The 17,501-nt window shown below is 43.8% G+C and overlaps 1 protein-coding gene across 2 annotated transcripts in view; it reads right to left on the bottom strand.

Annotated features, from left to right (window-relative positions):
• Positions 1 to 3,989: 3,989 nt before the first annotated feature.
• The window catches only part of PFN4 (profilin family member 4), a 108,876-nt gene continuing 95,364 nt past the window's right edge, over positions 3,990 to 17,501 (bottom strand). For both annotated transcript variants that reach the window (XM_078646762.1, XM_078646763.1), the window contains exons 4-5: positions 8,491 to 8,596; positions 3,990 to 4,932 (exon numbers count right to left, since the gene is read on the bottom strand). In XM_078646762.1, the coding sequence (XP_078502888.1) occupies positions 4,904 to 4,932; positions 8,491 to 8,596 (135 nt within the window). In that variant the 3' untranslated portion in view covers positions 3,990 to 4,903. The remainder of the gene's footprint in view (positions 4,933 to 8,490; positions 8,597 to 17,501) is intronic.

Here is a 17,501-nt window from a genome sequence, read left to right as displayed (position 1 = left end):
GTAGTCTCTGGCCGCAGGATGGTGGGGGAAAACGGCGTGGAGACTACAGCGTCTGGGACCCAGGAGCTACCCCCGCAGGACAGCGTCTCTCAGGGCAGCAACAGGTAGGGATTCCGCTCCAACAATGCCCCCTCCACGTTGATTCGTGCATTGTCACAGTACGCGGCGACGGGCCCCCGATTCAGTCAATTTTGCCTGAAATTGACAATTATAAGATTAGTTACACCGCGTCCCATTAATTATAGTGGGTTGGGGAAAAACACCTTGTGGCTCAAGCCCCCTCAAAATATTCACTTGGTGCTAACAAGCAAGAATTCCACTTCAGGCCTGGTTTACCATATTCTGTTAGGTAGAAATTGTGGGCAGGCTTAGAACACACAAGAAGGATTGAGAGTCAATGTTAAGTGGCAGAGAATTGGAAGATTGATGAGTGTACAGACTGCATGGTTCTCAGAACTGATAAGCTGTATAGTAGTTTTAGTGCACGCACCCTGCTCACAAATGTCACAATTTGGAACAGGTAAGGATCCTGGCATTTGAGTCAAGGCTGCCAAGATGGGTACTAATAATTGGAAACACAACTTGTCCACATTTTCAGTTTTGTAAAGGACAAATCATCTTTCGGCATAGTTATTGTAACTTCACCCAACAGATTTGCATGCTGTACCTAAAGAGCACCTGATAAACCATGATCTCTGTCAGTTTTGGAGCCGATTTGGAACTAAAAGTGAGCTGTTTCAAAATTGGGTTTTAAATTGCTTCCTTCAGTCAGACCCAGCATCAGCACCCTTTGAAATCCCTTTTGAGATTACAGAGGTACTTTCCATGTTAGATAAATCTACCCCTGGAAAAGCACCAGGCCCGGATGGGGTCTCAGTTGACATTTTAAAATCGAAAAATGATTTATGGGGTCTAGTTCTAACAAATGTCTTAAGAATCGCCATGGTGGGGGAAATCGCAGTCATGGAGATCGGCCACCCTTTTCCCCATTTTCAAAAAGGGAGACAATGCCCAGCCTGTTATAGGCCAATTTCCTTAACTGACGCAACAGCAAAAATCCTGGAACGGGTGATCCTAGCCTGATTTGAGACATGGGCAGAAGAGAATAAGGTTTTAACGCCTATTCAGTATGGGTTCAGGCCCGGTAGAGTAACTGTTGAACAAACATTACATTAAATTCTGATTATCATCAAATACGTGAGGGCAAGAGAGGGTGCCATTCACATGTGAGAGTCATCGATTTGTCAAGCGCTTTTGATTTAGTTAACAGAGTCAAATTAAGGGAGGTTATGCAGAAAATGGGAGTGGAAGCAAATCTGCTCACCCTAATAAAGCGCTTAGACCATCACCTTAAAGTTTTGGTCCAATATGGCCCACAAGGGAAATTATCGACTCAAATACAGTCTCTGAGAGGCATTATAGCCTTCAAGGGATCCCTGGAGACAACAACCGATCACTTCACACTACCCTTTCGCCTCTTGCAACATGCGTACCGTGCCCGTATAGGGCCTGACTAATTCCACAATATATGTAAATGTAAATGTAAATGTATACTTGTAAAGCGCACTGTTACTCCATCACGCAGTGTCCTGGCGCTGTATACCGCTGGGGAACCCGTCCTGGCTTTCCCTGTGAGATGGTCCCTCCTGGGCACCCCCAAGGTGAAGCCAGGCATCCCCGGCGCTGATAGGGCCGTTGTGGAGATTAAGCAAGCTATTGCCCAGAGTTGCAGAGTGGGACCCATGGTTAGCTTAGGCACCTAGGCGAGAATTATTGAGTCCGCGGACATTGACCCAAGACCCTGCCGCGACGGGAATTGAACCCTGGTCCCGGGCCGACCTCTGCTTCAGGGTCTGCCGCTTCTAACCAGTGAGCCACGCCTCTCCTATTCGCAAAGTAAAATGAAGTACTTACATTATTTTATTTCAATATAAAATATCACTGTTTTAAAAACCTTTTTTATATATTTAAAATTCGGAAATGAATTCCGAAACAATGTGAACAGTACATATATTACAAAATGCTTTTTCACAGTATATCTATTCCACTAAATATAGCCCACCTGGAGACTATATTCACATTTTCTTAAAAAACACATAATACATAAAAATTAAACACATAAAGATAACCGAAACACCCCACTTAGAAAACAACGTTATTCGTTCAATTGAATAAAATTTCAATTGAACGAATAACGTTGTTTTCTAAGTGGGGTGTTTCGGTTATCTTTATGTGTTTTATTTTTATGAATTATGTGTTTTTTAAGAAAATGTGAATATAGTCTCCAGGTGGGCTATGTTTAGTGGAATAGATATACTGTGAAAAAGCATTCTGTAATATATGTACTGTTCACATTGTTTCGGAATTCTTATAGAGAAATATGCTATACAATGGCTAAACGTTATGCAAAAGTGTCTGGTGTCCCAGTGAAAGAAACAATTGAACCTAAGCTAAACAGTGACATTTAAAGGTGACATATGTACAAGGTTTCAATCTTGGAACATTTAGGCGGCCAAAGGAACATTTGTCACCTTAAATGCCACTGTTTAGCTTACGTTTAATTGTTTCTTTCAATGGGACACCAGGCACTTTTGCATAACGTTTAGCCATTGTACAGCACATTTCTCTATTCGAAACACCCATATATGTGTATTTTTTGTCAATTGTTTATTTCTCCGTATAATTTCATTGATTTACTGAACCTTTATTGTGTGGTGCCAGCTTTCTTTCTGACATCATCCTAACCCTTTGCATAGCCATTGTGCCTCACAGTATTTGAAGTGTTTCTTACTATTCCACAGGAGCCAATGTTTCCTCCGGCCCATAGATTTAGTAACCAGGCCCCACATGAGTAGGGTTCCCTTGTTGCTTATTCCCAGCCACCATATATGGGGCAGGGGTATGGGGGTATAAAAAAACAGGCAAACTGAGTTCACACGCAGTAGTTCCAAAAAATACTGCAAATTTTATACGTCATGAGGAGTTGAGCCTTCCCTACATAGATGACCAGCTAACAATTGCACCACTCCTCTTGTGGATTAAGTGTTGGCAAAGCCCAGAGGCAGATTTTGTTAGAGCTTGCATGTTAGACTGTCTAGCCTTATATAATGTGAATAAAATACCATAGTTGATGTATGTAAAATCAGGTCTTCACAAATTAGACCTAATAGATATGGTCAAATGCCCTAATCATCTTGCTCCGAACGCTAAGATGATCGTGAAATCCAAGTATGTCAACCATTGTTTGGAGGAATGGTTACAAGACACTTTGGATATTAAAACAATTGACTATTACTTGCAAATTTCTATAGGTAAATTGATTGAACCATATCTGGGATTGCCTGAGAACATAATTCATCGGCTCCTTCTAAAGATGCTCCAGATTTAATTTAGTTCACTTTAAAGTTGCTTTTTCGTTACAATGCACTTGGCAGCGGATATTAGCCCCATGTCATTTTGATAATGCCACCAAACAAAGCACATGTCACTTTATTTATTTTGTCCACTGTATTCGGGTCCAAGAAGTACCTATCTGATTCCTTCTTTGCACCAGTTCGAGATTAGGCAATACCGGTCAGCAATGGATTTTTTGCAAAAACGAATCCCGATATACATGTGCCACGCGGCACTAAATTTTATTAGGAGTGCAACCCAGATTAGAAACCGCTATGAGCTTGTAAATTTTACCTGAGGCCTTGTTTTAAGCGAGAATTATACTCTTTTATAAATTTTAGAGATATCATTAAATGTAATATTTTATTTGTTTTAATGACCCTTACTGTCTTTTATATTGTTGTTTATTCTTGTTATGTGTTATATGCTTTTTATGGCAACTTGCTGAAAAATAAAGATGCACTGAATGACTGAAACTAAAAAAACATGACAATGTGGTACAAAGGTTCTTAATGAATGTTATTATGAAAAAAGTACCAGACTGAACATTTTCAAACAAGTTACACTGCTAATCTACAAACAAAACAGATTATTAATTACATATTTAAATATATTTATTTTTACCTTATGCTGTGTACCCGATCTTACCTATACATTTTAGCTGCTTTTCCAAACACGGCCTGACAAGCCATTGAAACTAACAGATTCCAGTTAACATGCATTTATAATGATGGAGCGAACAGGCATTCTGCCTTGAATCAGGGTTGGCCTGATGTACATTCCCAGTGGTGCAGGTGCCTTACGTAGGGCAACCCTTCGCAATGCTCAGCCTATGTGCGATGTGGTGAGAGCCGGAAGAGGGGGGAAGGGTCCAACTGATGTTAACCCGCAAATTCGAATTTTGATACCCTGCCTTCCATTTGCTTATTGAACAGTTCATCAATGTTACTGGATGTTCATTTGCACTTTAATAAGAACGTTTAAAATATTTTAAGGACTAGCAGATAACGTATGGATTTGTAATGTGTATATTTGCAAGAAGGCATCTTGGCACCATTGAGGCATGGACCGACCTCATCGAAATCAACTAAATGGGTCAATCTATGCAACTGAAAAAAAGCCAAGGCTTGAGGGTCCATCTTCTACGAAAGCCAGAACCTTCCCCGTCAATTTAGAAATCACAGTAGTCCAGGGAATCCAGATTATGTCCTCTGCAAAATATGAACTGTTTAACGAGTTGAAGCTATTGTCGCCAGTTGCATCATGCCAAGCCCGACAGTGTGCGTGCTCTGGGCATGCAGGTACAAATTTTCTGCTTTCCATCTTCAGAAGCGATCTTCAGGTGCTCAGGCAATGCTGCCTTGTGTTGAATTTCAGGTCACCGCCTTGAAGGGAGCAATTGTCAGCACCTGAATGTACCAGTTTTCTCCTCCAGGTTATTCTTAATTTTATTTTTTAAATATATATATATTTTTTTTAAATATTCAAAATGTTTTACTACTTGCTCATCTTACTTCCCCTTTGTTTTGAAATAGTCACCTGTAACAGAAAATAAAAAATGTTAAATTAGAAATTTCTTTCTACCATTGGCGGCTATAAAGATTTGAGCCCTCACCTCCCCCGCCATGTTTAATTGAATACTAACAACCAAGGAAAAGTTGTCACAGCTTTTGGGGGCGGGCATTTATTTAATTACAGTGAAGTAAACCTCGAGAGAAACAAGCTGTAGTGGTTCAAGTAGTTTTGACAAAGAACCCAAAAAGGAATCCAAGAGCAAATGGATAATGTGCAGTGCCATCTTCCACAAGTGTGTTTATCTATGAAGGACAAACATAGCTGGGGAGCCATAGAAAGTTGCACATGTTACATAAAAGGAAATACAATGAGGAGGGGAAGGGCTTTCTTCATGCGTTAGCCGAGTGTGTTGCTTAAAATGTAGTTAAACGAAGTGTAATTTCTGAAGTAGCTCTTTTCTGACGTGCATGAGCGGAGGATCAGATCTATGAATGGATGCTTTCCATCATTTCTGGTCTTCTCCTTTCTGCAATGGACACAGATTCACAACAATGCAACAGTAAGCGGATGGACCATCTACCACCATTTGACCATTGATAATACCACAGGGTTGAACCCTGCAAACAGTGACTTCTATCTGCTTTTGAGAGGCAAAGGGAATGGCAAAGTGCAAGGGGTACCAAAGGGAAAGTCAAGGATAGATGATACCACTGGGGACCTGCAAACCATCCATGCTTTCTATAACTCAGCTTCCAGTATGGGGAATACCGTGCTTCATGTACTGCAGTGACCTCTCAAGATGTAGGATTTATTCAATCTGATCGTGTGGCCAGAGTATGCTGTGGTGTAGATGATGCACAGGTCTGGAATGTGATAAGAATCTGTTGATGAGTTATCTGGTGGGGAGATGAACTTTTCTTTGGAGTTCAATGAATCTCAGGAATGACAAAGAGGAACTTTATTATAGTCATGAAGTCTGTCGCCAGCTTATATGAATTACAACCAAATCAGGCTGGGTGCTGGTCTATTTATCAGGGAAGAAAATTATACAACTGAACACACAATATGTACTGTCCTTCTAAGGTAGACTTGAGATGGTAGTTAAAGCCTATCTATAGTAAATACCATGCAACGTTTGCTACATAAATCCTCTTACATTTCCCTGGAGAATAAAGCCTTTTGCTATGGTGTACTGCATATGTGGGGTTAACAAAAATAAATTTACAAAGGAGGATTGTACAGTCCTGAAAGGGATGAAAATGAATGAATCATGAATGTTGGCCATAGGCTCTTGCATTATGTTGAGATTTTGTACACGCCTCCTTGGGCCAGGTAAGTTGAGTATTGTAAGACTCATTTCCGATTCATAGAGGCACCAGTTAGGGCAGATCACTGTCACCCCTCTTGTTCGCTCTGGTGATTAGGCCCCTGGCCGAATGGATACGAGTGGATGCGCAGATACAGTGTTTTCACTGGTACAGCAATCAAGAGGATGGAGTATCAATGTACGCAGGCGACATGCTCCTTTTTGTGCAGCACTAAAATACTTCAATTCTGCGTATTATGGAGATTCTAAATGTCTATAACAATGTTTCTGGACTAAAGGTAAATTAAGAAAAGTACACTAATGTGCATCTTTTGGGGACTCACCCTAGATGTCTTGCAGATGTGGGAATGAAGGAAGTAGATGATCATTTCCAATACTTGGAGGATTTAGGACCTCAACACAGTCTCCCTACTTAAGAGACTAAGACAAGACATATAAAACGTGGGCCTCAATGCTGTTATCAATGATAGGGTAGGAGGTGTGTTATTCAAAATGATTTCCCCCTCCACGCTTTCTGTATATTTTGCAGAACCACCCTTTTACACTGCCACTCCCCTTCTTTGGGATTATCCAATCTCTGTTGACAGCCTTTTTATGGGATAACAAAATACCAGGGTATCCCATGCCACATGCACGTTGGGTATGAATGATTGGGTCCTGGGCTGGGCCAATATTAAATTATGTCATCAGGCTACACAGCTCATCCTGATTAACAATTGGTTACAGGGGGACAGACATTACTCAGCTTTTAGACTGAACTTGACCCATTGACTTTACTATATAGTACCTCTATACCACTGGCCTTGCCAATGGTTAATAACACCCCATTACTTGCTGGCATGAAGCATTAAAATAAATTAGGTGTCACTGCATTTTAATGTAAACCACTCCAATATGGAAGGGAACATGGCTAGTCCATACCACTTGACTGGTCAGGTTCCGTGCCTGGGACATGATTGGTATATCTCAAATAGGGGATGTCAGGTCCCATAACCACATGAAACCATATGCAGAGTCGGCTGACAAACTCTAAATGTATAAATATCAGTTCTTTCGGAATCTACAGGAACATTACCATAGTAAGTTGAAAGACGAGCCAGAATACAATCAACTGGAAGCAAAGCTAGTAGCGAGAGCTTAGGGACAAGGGAGTTTCATGCCTATTATGTTCTCTAAGTGAAAGGAGTATGTAGGGCCAATGGATGACGACGAAGGAGCTGAAGAAAAAAAATGGCAATTTCATCCAGCCTTCGCCTGATACAGTTCAAATACCTCCATAGAATTTATTACAACCCAGAGCAAATATGGAAGATGGGCAGAAGTCCATTGCCTCGCTGTATTAGATGTGGTACCTACTATATAGTCAGATTGGAATACCTGATTATCTTCCAATACTGGAAAGTGATCACACTAGTTTTGGGTGACATTGTGGGTAGGGATATCACTATGGATCCTAAATTGATGCTATTTGAGATCATAGATGAATGGGGAGGCCCATGCAGTGACAGAATACTTGTAGCTCTGGGGCGAGTTGTAGCTAAGAGAAGAATTGTGAGATGCTGGTGATTCCCATCTGCCCCTCTCCTTCTCATCCTCCCCCAACAAAGAAATGGTTGAGAGGGGTCGACTTTTGTGCTACAACAGAGGAGTCAATTTGTAGAGTTCGTGGGAGTCCAAAAGACTACACCAAGATCTTGGTTAAGCAGTGGGACCATTCTCAAATTCCAATTCATTCAATGTAACTAACTAAAAGTGTGTTAGTTGACAAATGTAATCATTCAACTGTCCTCCCAACAATGATAAAACTTTATAGACCTATATTTTGTACTGTAATCATGGTGTGGATCATTGCAATATACCTGTAAATGTCCTATGGTAAAATCAATAACAAAGTCAATAAAGAAGAAAAATAAAGAGCCATCTAAGGATGACCGTGTGCAGTCATATGTTTTAGAGACTGCTGTTCATAGCAATGTAGGCTACCACAAATTAAAGAACTGTACTACAAATCTAAAGACCATGGTTAATTTTATGGGTTTATGTTGGAAATGCTGTTGTTTCAAGCCAAGGCCTGTAATTGAATTTCTTAAAAAAGGGCTCAGTATTTGTAATTAATGATAACATCAAATTACTGTTTTGCTAGCTTGCAATAGGCTTTATCCCTGTGGTATTAATAAACAAAGCATTTTGAGACTGGTATAAAGAATCACATTCAATATAATCTACATTGGTTGTTACTGTTTTTACTATCTTACCCAATTTCTCTACAGTTTCAACGCACAAACTTGGAAACATCCCTTCACGATACGTCGCCACCAGGATATAGGTATTTGTTTTCACTACAATCAGTCCTTGGTCCCCCTTGGAAATGAAAAAAATATCCAAAGAAAAATCAATATTAGGTTAAAATAAATGTCTGGGTTTAATGTACTACTATGTTCTGCCAGTGCAGACAGTGGATAATGTGGAGAGTAATACACAGCCTTACACAGCCTAGAAGTCTTCATGACTGATCAGCGAGAGAAGGAGGGTGCCTGGTCCTACAGGAGGAGAATTGCTCTAGAAGGAAAAACTTGGCTGTGCCCCTCGGAGTGTGTGAGACTCAAAAAAAGCTGACTATCAGTGGGAGCAGCGCTGGGATCACCTTGTGCCTCAAGAAGTCACCAGGTCTCCCCTAGCACAATTCTGTGAAGAAGATTAATGCATAGCCCTGTACCAACCGTGCCTTCTGTAGTCAGAGGATTGTTGATGCCGCAGCCACTGTACAGCACAACCACGAGGGACCAATCCCCACCTGCCAAATCTGGAGGCTGCAGCTACTATGGACGTCCAGCCCAGAGGCTGCACCTCCCAAAGGCCAGCCCTCACCAGTCCTACCTGACAAGCCGGACACCTGCAGCAGTCTGCAAGAGAGAGGAGTGGGACCGCCACTGCGACGAAAAAAAGCCACCAAGGACACTGACCAGTGTGTGCCGGCATGGCTATTAGCACTGCCCTCAAAGAAAAGTCCTTCGCTGAACAGATAAAAGTGAGGCATGACCCCCAGAGACTGAATGACTGTAAACATGAGCAAAGCCAAAATGTTATATTCATCCTTATCTGTAGGATTCCTTTAGGCTAAAGAACTATAGGAACTGGGCGACCAGTTGCCTAGGAGAAGCTGCTTAATGAAACTAGCACCTGCGCCTAATTTTGCCTACACTTGACTCACAGGAGGGGACATTCCAAGATAGGGGTAGACACCGCAGAGTCGGGATGAATGCACCGGAGCGGGTGCAGCAAGTCTGTATCAGTATAAGCCTGGGGTGAGATTGTTTAACCTTGATTCAGACATCCAATTGTGTAGTATTTTGTACTAATGTCATATTAAAATACCTTTATTCTCCAAAGGACAAGCTGGACAGTGATTTATTGGGTTTGTTGAATGCTTGTTGAGTTCTGAGTTCTAGCTCCCCTCCCCCAAATTACCTCCCTGAGAAACCTTTCACTGCTCACCCTCACTACCCTGAGAGCCAAGAGGGGAAAAAGTCGAAGTGGCTTAGTTTGCGAAGCATACTAGGCCCAAGGACACCAGTGGCAAACGACTCTAAACACCACAGTTGGGGCTCAGTACCCCATCTGCCCTGTGGCCCCCTGAACGGGGCCCAACACCCCCGAAATACATTCACTGCCATATCTTTCCTGACCACTCCCACAACTCCACAAGGCCTATGTCGCGCTGCTCCTCCTCAATGTACATGATCCTGTTTAACTTAATTAATTTGAAAGTGCTCAATTAATTTATTTTCTATTATTCTGTATTTAACATTATTCTTTTTCAAGGTTTATTAAACATGTTGTATCATAATATCTTTTCGCATAAATCCTATTATGCATTTTTAGAAGGATTAATGTATGCATTATCTTTTGTTGTACTATCTGTTTCTCTCAGACCTCTTATGTTGTAATACGGATTCAGGTTTAACGCATAATCCCCACTTTGACACACCCAGCCCTGCAATTGGTTCTTGAGTTAGAAAAAAAATCTGACGTGACCTGCACTGCTTATGTAAAAGTAAAATTCTGAATGATAATATGTACATGTTTTATGCTACATATTTTATAACATGTTTTAACAGTCTTTATTTAGTGGCATACAATGTGGAGACTTTAATATGCCCCACAATTTAAACAATAGGAGTAGGTGATGAAATGGGTCAGTAAAACTCCAGAGATAAAGTAAGCCTGGTTCAATCCCGGTCCCGAGGTAACATGGCCAACGCAGAGGGTGAACCAAGAAGGTAGTGAAACGGACAGAATCCAGTTGGTTGTGGCTTCTGGCTGGTGAAGGAACAGTTATATGAAAAAGAGCAATATATGAAGAGGAGCAAAGAAATGGCACCTTGACAATGTAAAGGCAGGAGAAAAGCAAACAGGTCTATATTTCAGCGCATAAGAGATGTCTGCACACTCACCAAAAAGGCAGTATGCAGACCTGGGTTCTACTGCCAGCAAGCAACTGACAATTGGTTCGCCAAGTGCCCAGAAGGAAGGCTGGAGGGCCCTCGCAATTTACAGAAACTGTAGCTAAGTAAGTAAGCATACATCTACATGGGGGAAGGTTGGGTTTATAACTGTGCGAGACGGGAGTCCTACTAGTTCATATGGGCATTTCATGGGTATTAGTAGTTTGCGTCTGTTGCGTGGTTTGTCCATTTTTTTGTAAATTTGTGTTATAAGGAATAGGAAATCGATCTGTTTGTGTTATTCCCTTTGCTTTTTTAATCAGCCTAGAAAGAAGGTATTTTTCACTTTTAAGAAGTTTGGGCCTGCCAAATAAACAATACCTGCAAGCGCCTTTCCACATCCATAAAACATAGAAACCATTTTACTACTTAATTGGTAAATTTGAACTTTTTGTAGGTCAGGTGTAAAGTGGGCACACATGGTGCAAACTGCCTTAGTATCAAGCTCCAAACCAGGGCCTGCAGAGAGGCTCCTCCACTGACAAGGTCCAAATCTGCAACATGAGCTGAGGAACAGAAACAAAGCACTCCAGGATGGGCCATGATGTCTGAAGTAAAAACTGAACCGTTTTATAATTAAACTGCTAAATTTAACACTGTGGATCTGATTCACAAAGAGCCTCCATATTCATGGTTGGGGCCCACAGTTGTGGCGGTTGGGGCAGGTCTCCGCACTCGGCGAAAGTTCTGTATCGAAAATTCTGACTGCGGAGATTCCACCCGAGTATGGAGAATGCCCCACGATTGAGGGGGCATCCACATTTGTGGTGGAGGCACCGCAGTTGCAGTGTTAGTCTCCTCACTTGGGGCGGAATCTCCATAATGAGAATTCTGACTGCGGGATTCTGCCCAAGTGCGGATACTCGCTCACGTCTGCGGGGTCTCCCCACTCGTGGCGAAAGCCCCGCAGTTGTGGGGGAGTCTCTGCATTTGGGGCAGAAGCTCTGTAACGAACATTCTGACTGCGGAGAATCCGCCCGAGTATGGAGACTACCCCATGACTGCGGGCCTCCACACTCGTGGTGGAGGTCCCACAGTCGTGGGGGAGTCTCTGCACTAGGGCGGAAGCTCCGTAATAAGAATTCTTACTGCAGAGATTCCACCCTGCGTGCGGAGACTACACCACGACTGCGGGGCCACCACATTCGTGGTGGAGGCCCCGCAGTTGCGGGGTTAAGCACCACACTCTGGGCGGAATCTCCGTAATGAGAATTCTGACTGCGGAGATTCTGCCCAAGTGCGGAGACTCCCCCACGTCTGCGGGCCCTCCACACTCGTGGCGGAGGCCCCGCAGTCGTGGGGGAGTCTCTGCATTTGAGGCAGAAGCTCTGTAACGAACATTCTGACTGCGGAGAATCTGCCCGAGTATGGAGACTCCCCCACGTCTGCGGGCCCTCCACACTCGTGGCGGAGGCCCCGCAGTCGTGGGGGAGTCTCCGCACTAGGGTGGAAACTCCGTAATGAGAATTCTTACTGTGGAGATTCCACCCTGCGTGCAGAGGCTCCGGGGCCTCCGCCACAAATGTGGAGGCCAGTGGTGAATCAGGCCCTGTATGTCAGCTGTAAATGGGTGATGAATAAAATCATTACAGTAAGCTTTTACTAATCCTAGTTAAGGTAGTTCAGCACTTTGCGCCTAAATCTACTTCTTTGCAGCAGAAGTTTGCCACTGAGGGATTTTCAGCGGGATGGCTGCACTAGCAGTGCCTATGCTTCACCGTGCTGCATCTGCATGGGCCCTCACTGCACTCTCTGCAGCACTGCTTTAATACATGTACCTTGATTGTACTGGCATTGACTTTCGCAGATGGAATACCTATGTCTGCAGCTTGTCAGCATTCACTGTAACCTATTCAACCTGTCACTTACTGCACAGGCATAGCTCGCAGCTGCATAATGCTTAAATCTAATATGCAATCGGTGCCCAAACTTAAATTAAAAAAAGACGCATTATTTTAAGTGTTATGTTAAAAGAGTTCCTGCAATCAGGCTGTTTTGTTTATGTATGTAAAGGTTGTATATATTGCCCCAGCAGTAAGAGTATAAGAGAATATGAGCAACAGAATGATACATTATTACTACCAAACAGTTAGGAATAGAACACGTGGACCAGAAAAGAAAGGCCTTCGTAATTTAGGAAACGCAGGAACTGGTGAGCATTTAGACTTGCACAGTTAGTAAAGCCTATTTATCTGTAGCTCTAGTTATGATGATACAAAAGGGAGGTTGGTCTTGTGGCATAATACGAATTCAGGAAAATATAAATCATTAGACAACACTGATTGTTATTGTAGATACCGTAAAGATGTCTCACATTTCTAGTTTTGTAAGTAGCCAGTTTGTGCAGGACACTATAATCTTTCTCCTACAGCCAGCCCCCTGTCACGCAAAAGAATGCTGGTTTCATTCCTACCTTACCTTCTCCCAAGAGAGGTGCACCATTTCCACAGATCAGAACCTTCCCTAAACAAAAGCGTTTTTGCCTTTCACTTTCCTTCTGTTTTGATAGCTCTGTCGTAAGGGAACCCAATTACACTTAGCTTCCTTGAAATGGCTCCTTCACGTCTTGCATGACTACAGGAGCCACCAACTTACCAAAGGGGATCGCAGCAGATGTCTAGAAGAACAGGAATTCTCTTTTGCTATACCGGAGTCAGAGGGGGTAACCCTCGGATGAGCAAGAAGAGACAGAGGAAATTACAAGTGCAGTTCTACTCTTTTTATAAAAATTCATCTGCATTCAGGTCACTTGGCAGGAAAAGACAAGGTTGACATCTGAAAATTCTAAGTTGACTATCCTAAAAAGATTCTCCAACCATAGTTGGGTTTACCTTAAACAAACGTGTGGAATTTTAGTTCGTGTACTAAACATCATCTACGCCATCTTGCCGATTCACGTATGAACATACACGACAGCCATTTTAGGTACCATGGTCTCCCTGTTCACGATCGCCCATCAGCACACTTCCCTGAACCTTGCAAGCCTTCCCCGCGCCTCCTGGCTGCCCCCGCGCTCACATGCACAAGCCATGAAACCCCCCCCCCCATGACTCTGTCTCAGGGAATCACACCCCGCGCCTGACCAACACCTCCTTTCCGCCCATGATTACCCCTCCTTTGATGACCCCTTCCTCTAAGCCCGACTGCCTGTACGAACCGCTGGTCATCCCTTAGCCCGAGGATACAGTTTATTGCCCACTACTGCATGCACTCGCCTCTCCTGAAAGAGACCACTATTGATCATGACGTCCCCACCCCCTGAGATTCGATCAGGCGCACACATTCCAAAGGAATCTGCAGAACACTCAGCTGAGTGATGGCCCCTCCCAATCATATGAGGGGAAAGGGCCTCTACTGTTGTCATGTGTTGGAATGGGCCGGAACTGGGGGGGTGCCGGGGATGTCGTTCTCATACTTCACAATGTCCTTGCTGTAATAAAGAACGTTCACATGTCTTAGACCAGTGTATAAAAAGACCAGGTCTCAGAGAGGTTGAGAGAGCACCTCGAGACGATACCTTGTTGTCTGATCTGATGTGTTCTACTCCGACGGAATAAACTTGTTTCCTGTCTTCCTGTCTCCAGCGCCTGCCTCTTTATTGAATAACTTCGTATGGTATTAGAGGCGTTTTACGCCGGGCAAATTTAACTTAGGAAACATCTACTGAAATCGCCTGACCCTTTTGAATTGATCTTTATCAATTGGCGTCCCAAACGCGGGGCCCATCAGTGACACGTGGATCCAGTGGGAGAGGTCCCGACGACAGAGTGAACAACTGCAACGATCGGAAAGAGCTCCTGTCCGATAGACCCTCGTCTGACAGCCGATCATCTGAACTTCACTGATTCCGAGCTGACCTCTCCCGAGTGATCTACGGTCCTGACTGGGAACCACCAGGAGTGCCGCGATAGCAACAGAGAGTAGAGGACGATCGGGCGCTGGAAGCGGAAGACGAGAAACTGTCCATGCGGTCCGGGTAAGGTCGTGACACACGACAAATTGCGAAATTGATTGATTGATTGTTTGAAAATACTAGTATTACTTATTGACTGTTTCTGAGGAATTCTCTATTTGCAAACAAGCACAGAATCGCCATACTCTGTTTAGTCTTTGCAGATAGTGAAGGGTAGGCAACGCAAGCCTTTAACACGTCGTGCCTATTTTTTCCTCCTCGTTTATTGATTGATTGAATCGAGCATTGAATTGTTCGAAGTTGGTTCTCTTAAGGATCTTCTCTGCCTGCAAACGGGGAAGAATAGGAATATTCTCTCTCCATTTGCCTATAGTGAAGGGTAGGTAACGCAAACCTTTAACACATCGTGCCTATTCCGTTCCTCATTGATTGATTGTTTGCCCGAACATTGACTGTTTTGGGAATTGGTTCTTTTTGGAGGTATTCTCTATTTGCAAATAGCGTAGAATAGAATATTCTGTCCAGTCTTTGCAAGTAGTGAAAAGATAGGTAGTGCAGGCTTTTGCCCCCCATTGTAATCCGTCATGCCTATCTTCTCCCCATTGGTTCATAGTTGGGTCAACCCGGACCGCTTATTAGAGATGAACCATCCAGCTCCACTGGAAGGCACCCCTAATAAGGACATGTTTACTAAGCAAGGACTAGTCGCTATAGCTTATAGTAAGTTATGGCATAAATATACAAAAAAGGATCCTAAAAATCAGTGGCCACTGATAGGTTCTTTTGATAAAAATAAAATAAAAACACTAGAAGCAGCTGTAAAAATAAACAAGGCAAAGCCCACTATGCTTGATAGTATTGGCATGTGGCGCAAAGAAGCAGAACATCGCAGGAAAAGAGAGGAAGCGAAGATAGTGAAAGAGTTACGAAAAACCGCCCATCTGGCCGCAAAAGAACTAGATGCAGAAATAAGAAGAAGAGAGGAAGTTAAACAAACGCAAGAATCAGGACTGGCAGGCCAATGCCCTGTCAGGACCACCTCTGCGCTCTACCCGGAGATGCCCTCCAAACAGCGGGCAAATGACGAGTTACTACTCGGTCCTCCAATTATCTACATGCCTCCTCCTTATGCTCCCAGCCAGCCTCTAGCACAACACTCACCAGTTCAAAGTGCAGGCGTGGGTGACTCTAGCGCTAGTGCCCCGGCTCTTACGGCCTTCGCACCAGCCGCATTGGTAACAACAGCAGATGAACATGAGACTAGCAGGCACCTAACAGCCAGACCAAATAGGTTGAGCAAAGATGAGCGGGATGGAATCGACAAGATAGCAAAAACATTGGTAGAACGGAAGGAGAGCGAAGAATATACGATGAATATGCATAACTCACATGCCGGTAGTCACAGACGGCATTTCATCTTACGGTTCAGCTACCACACCCTGAACGCGTATGAGGATAGGTACCAGAATAAAGGTCCTGCTAAATTGACGGCTCTATATAGAAGGGTCGATGTTGGAGATGGAACTGAGAGCGATGTGACGGACCTCTTCATGCAAACGCTTGAGGTCTTCCGCCACCTCGCGGAACAGAAACCAGAGGTCAAGATCACAGTCCCTGAGACGATTGAGCCCTCATTAGAAGCAGCCAACACGATGATGCCTATTAGAGAAGCCGCCCCCTATTGGGTTCCCCCAAGAGGTCAGGGAACAAACGATGATATCAACCACGCAGATGCAAAAGGGAGGGTTGTGTACAACTGGGTTTACCAACCATGGGATCGGCAAGATATTTTTACTTTTAGGCAAACCCTGCCCGATTTACGAAAGAACCCTACAGCATTTTATACAGAACTAGGCACAGCCTTGGGCTCAACCATAATGACTCTAGCGGACATTGATTTGTTTTTCGGGTTGTGTCTGCCGGCTGATGTATGGAAGCAAATCCGGAAAGCCGACCACACAGACCTGTTCGGACACACCTGGAAACAACTCGATGACCTAGATAGGCAACGAGAGCCCGGAAAGAAACCTGTAAAAGACATACTGGAACTCCCTGACAAAATAGTGCAGAAGCTAAAGACGTTGATCCCAGAAAAGAAGGTAGACTGGTCGGTAGTCACGGCTTGTCGCCAGAAACCTCAGGAAGATGTATCAGAATACTTCTCACGATTTGAAACAGTGTTCTCCGACTACAGTGGCCAAGATATGACCACCGCAACCGGACAACACCTATTCGTGCAAAACTACGTAAAGGGGCTATCGCAAGAGGTCTCCCAAAAGTTACAGACTAGCGAGAGTAGTTGGGGAGCCTCTAAACCTGCAGCTATCCTTCAGATGGCTCAGTACTACGAACACCAAAAGAACGAGAACGAAAGGGCAACTGAGAAAAAGAAAAAGGACTTAAAGGAACGAGTAATGATTGCTCAATTGCAGGGAGTGACTACAGGAAGGGAACGGTATAGGGGAAACTACCAGTCGAATGCCCCTAGGAATTCGGCCCCTAGAGACCGCAACCCCACATCTGGCGCTCCACGAACCGACCTCGATGAGAACCAGTGTGCATTTTGCAAAGAATATGGGCATTGGAAGTCTCAATGCTTGGCCCTTCAGGAAATGATTAAAAATAAAGAAACAAGGGACATGACGAATGGCTCCAAAACTGGAGGGCAAGGACGAGGGCAGACCCGCGACACCACCAATGACCGATCTGACAGACCAAACACATTTGACCGCCCCCGACAGAATCAGTGCCAACAGTCCGACTGCAACAATGCTCACGACTTTGCATAGGACTGCCAGGGGCAAGGGAGGGATCCAGTCGAGCTCTGTGTTGACCAGCAAGGTCCTTA

Source organism: Lissotriton helveticus, chromosome 6 (genome assembly GCF_964261635.1).
Source record: "Lissotriton helveticus chromosome 6, aLisHel1.1, whole genome shotgun sequence".
NCBI lineage: Eukaryota > Metazoa > Chordata > Amphibia > Caudata > Salamandridae > Lissotriton > Lissotriton helveticus.
The sequence above is the reverse complement of the archived record's forward strand: the minus strand, read 5'-3'. Positions and strand labels throughout refer to the sequence as shown.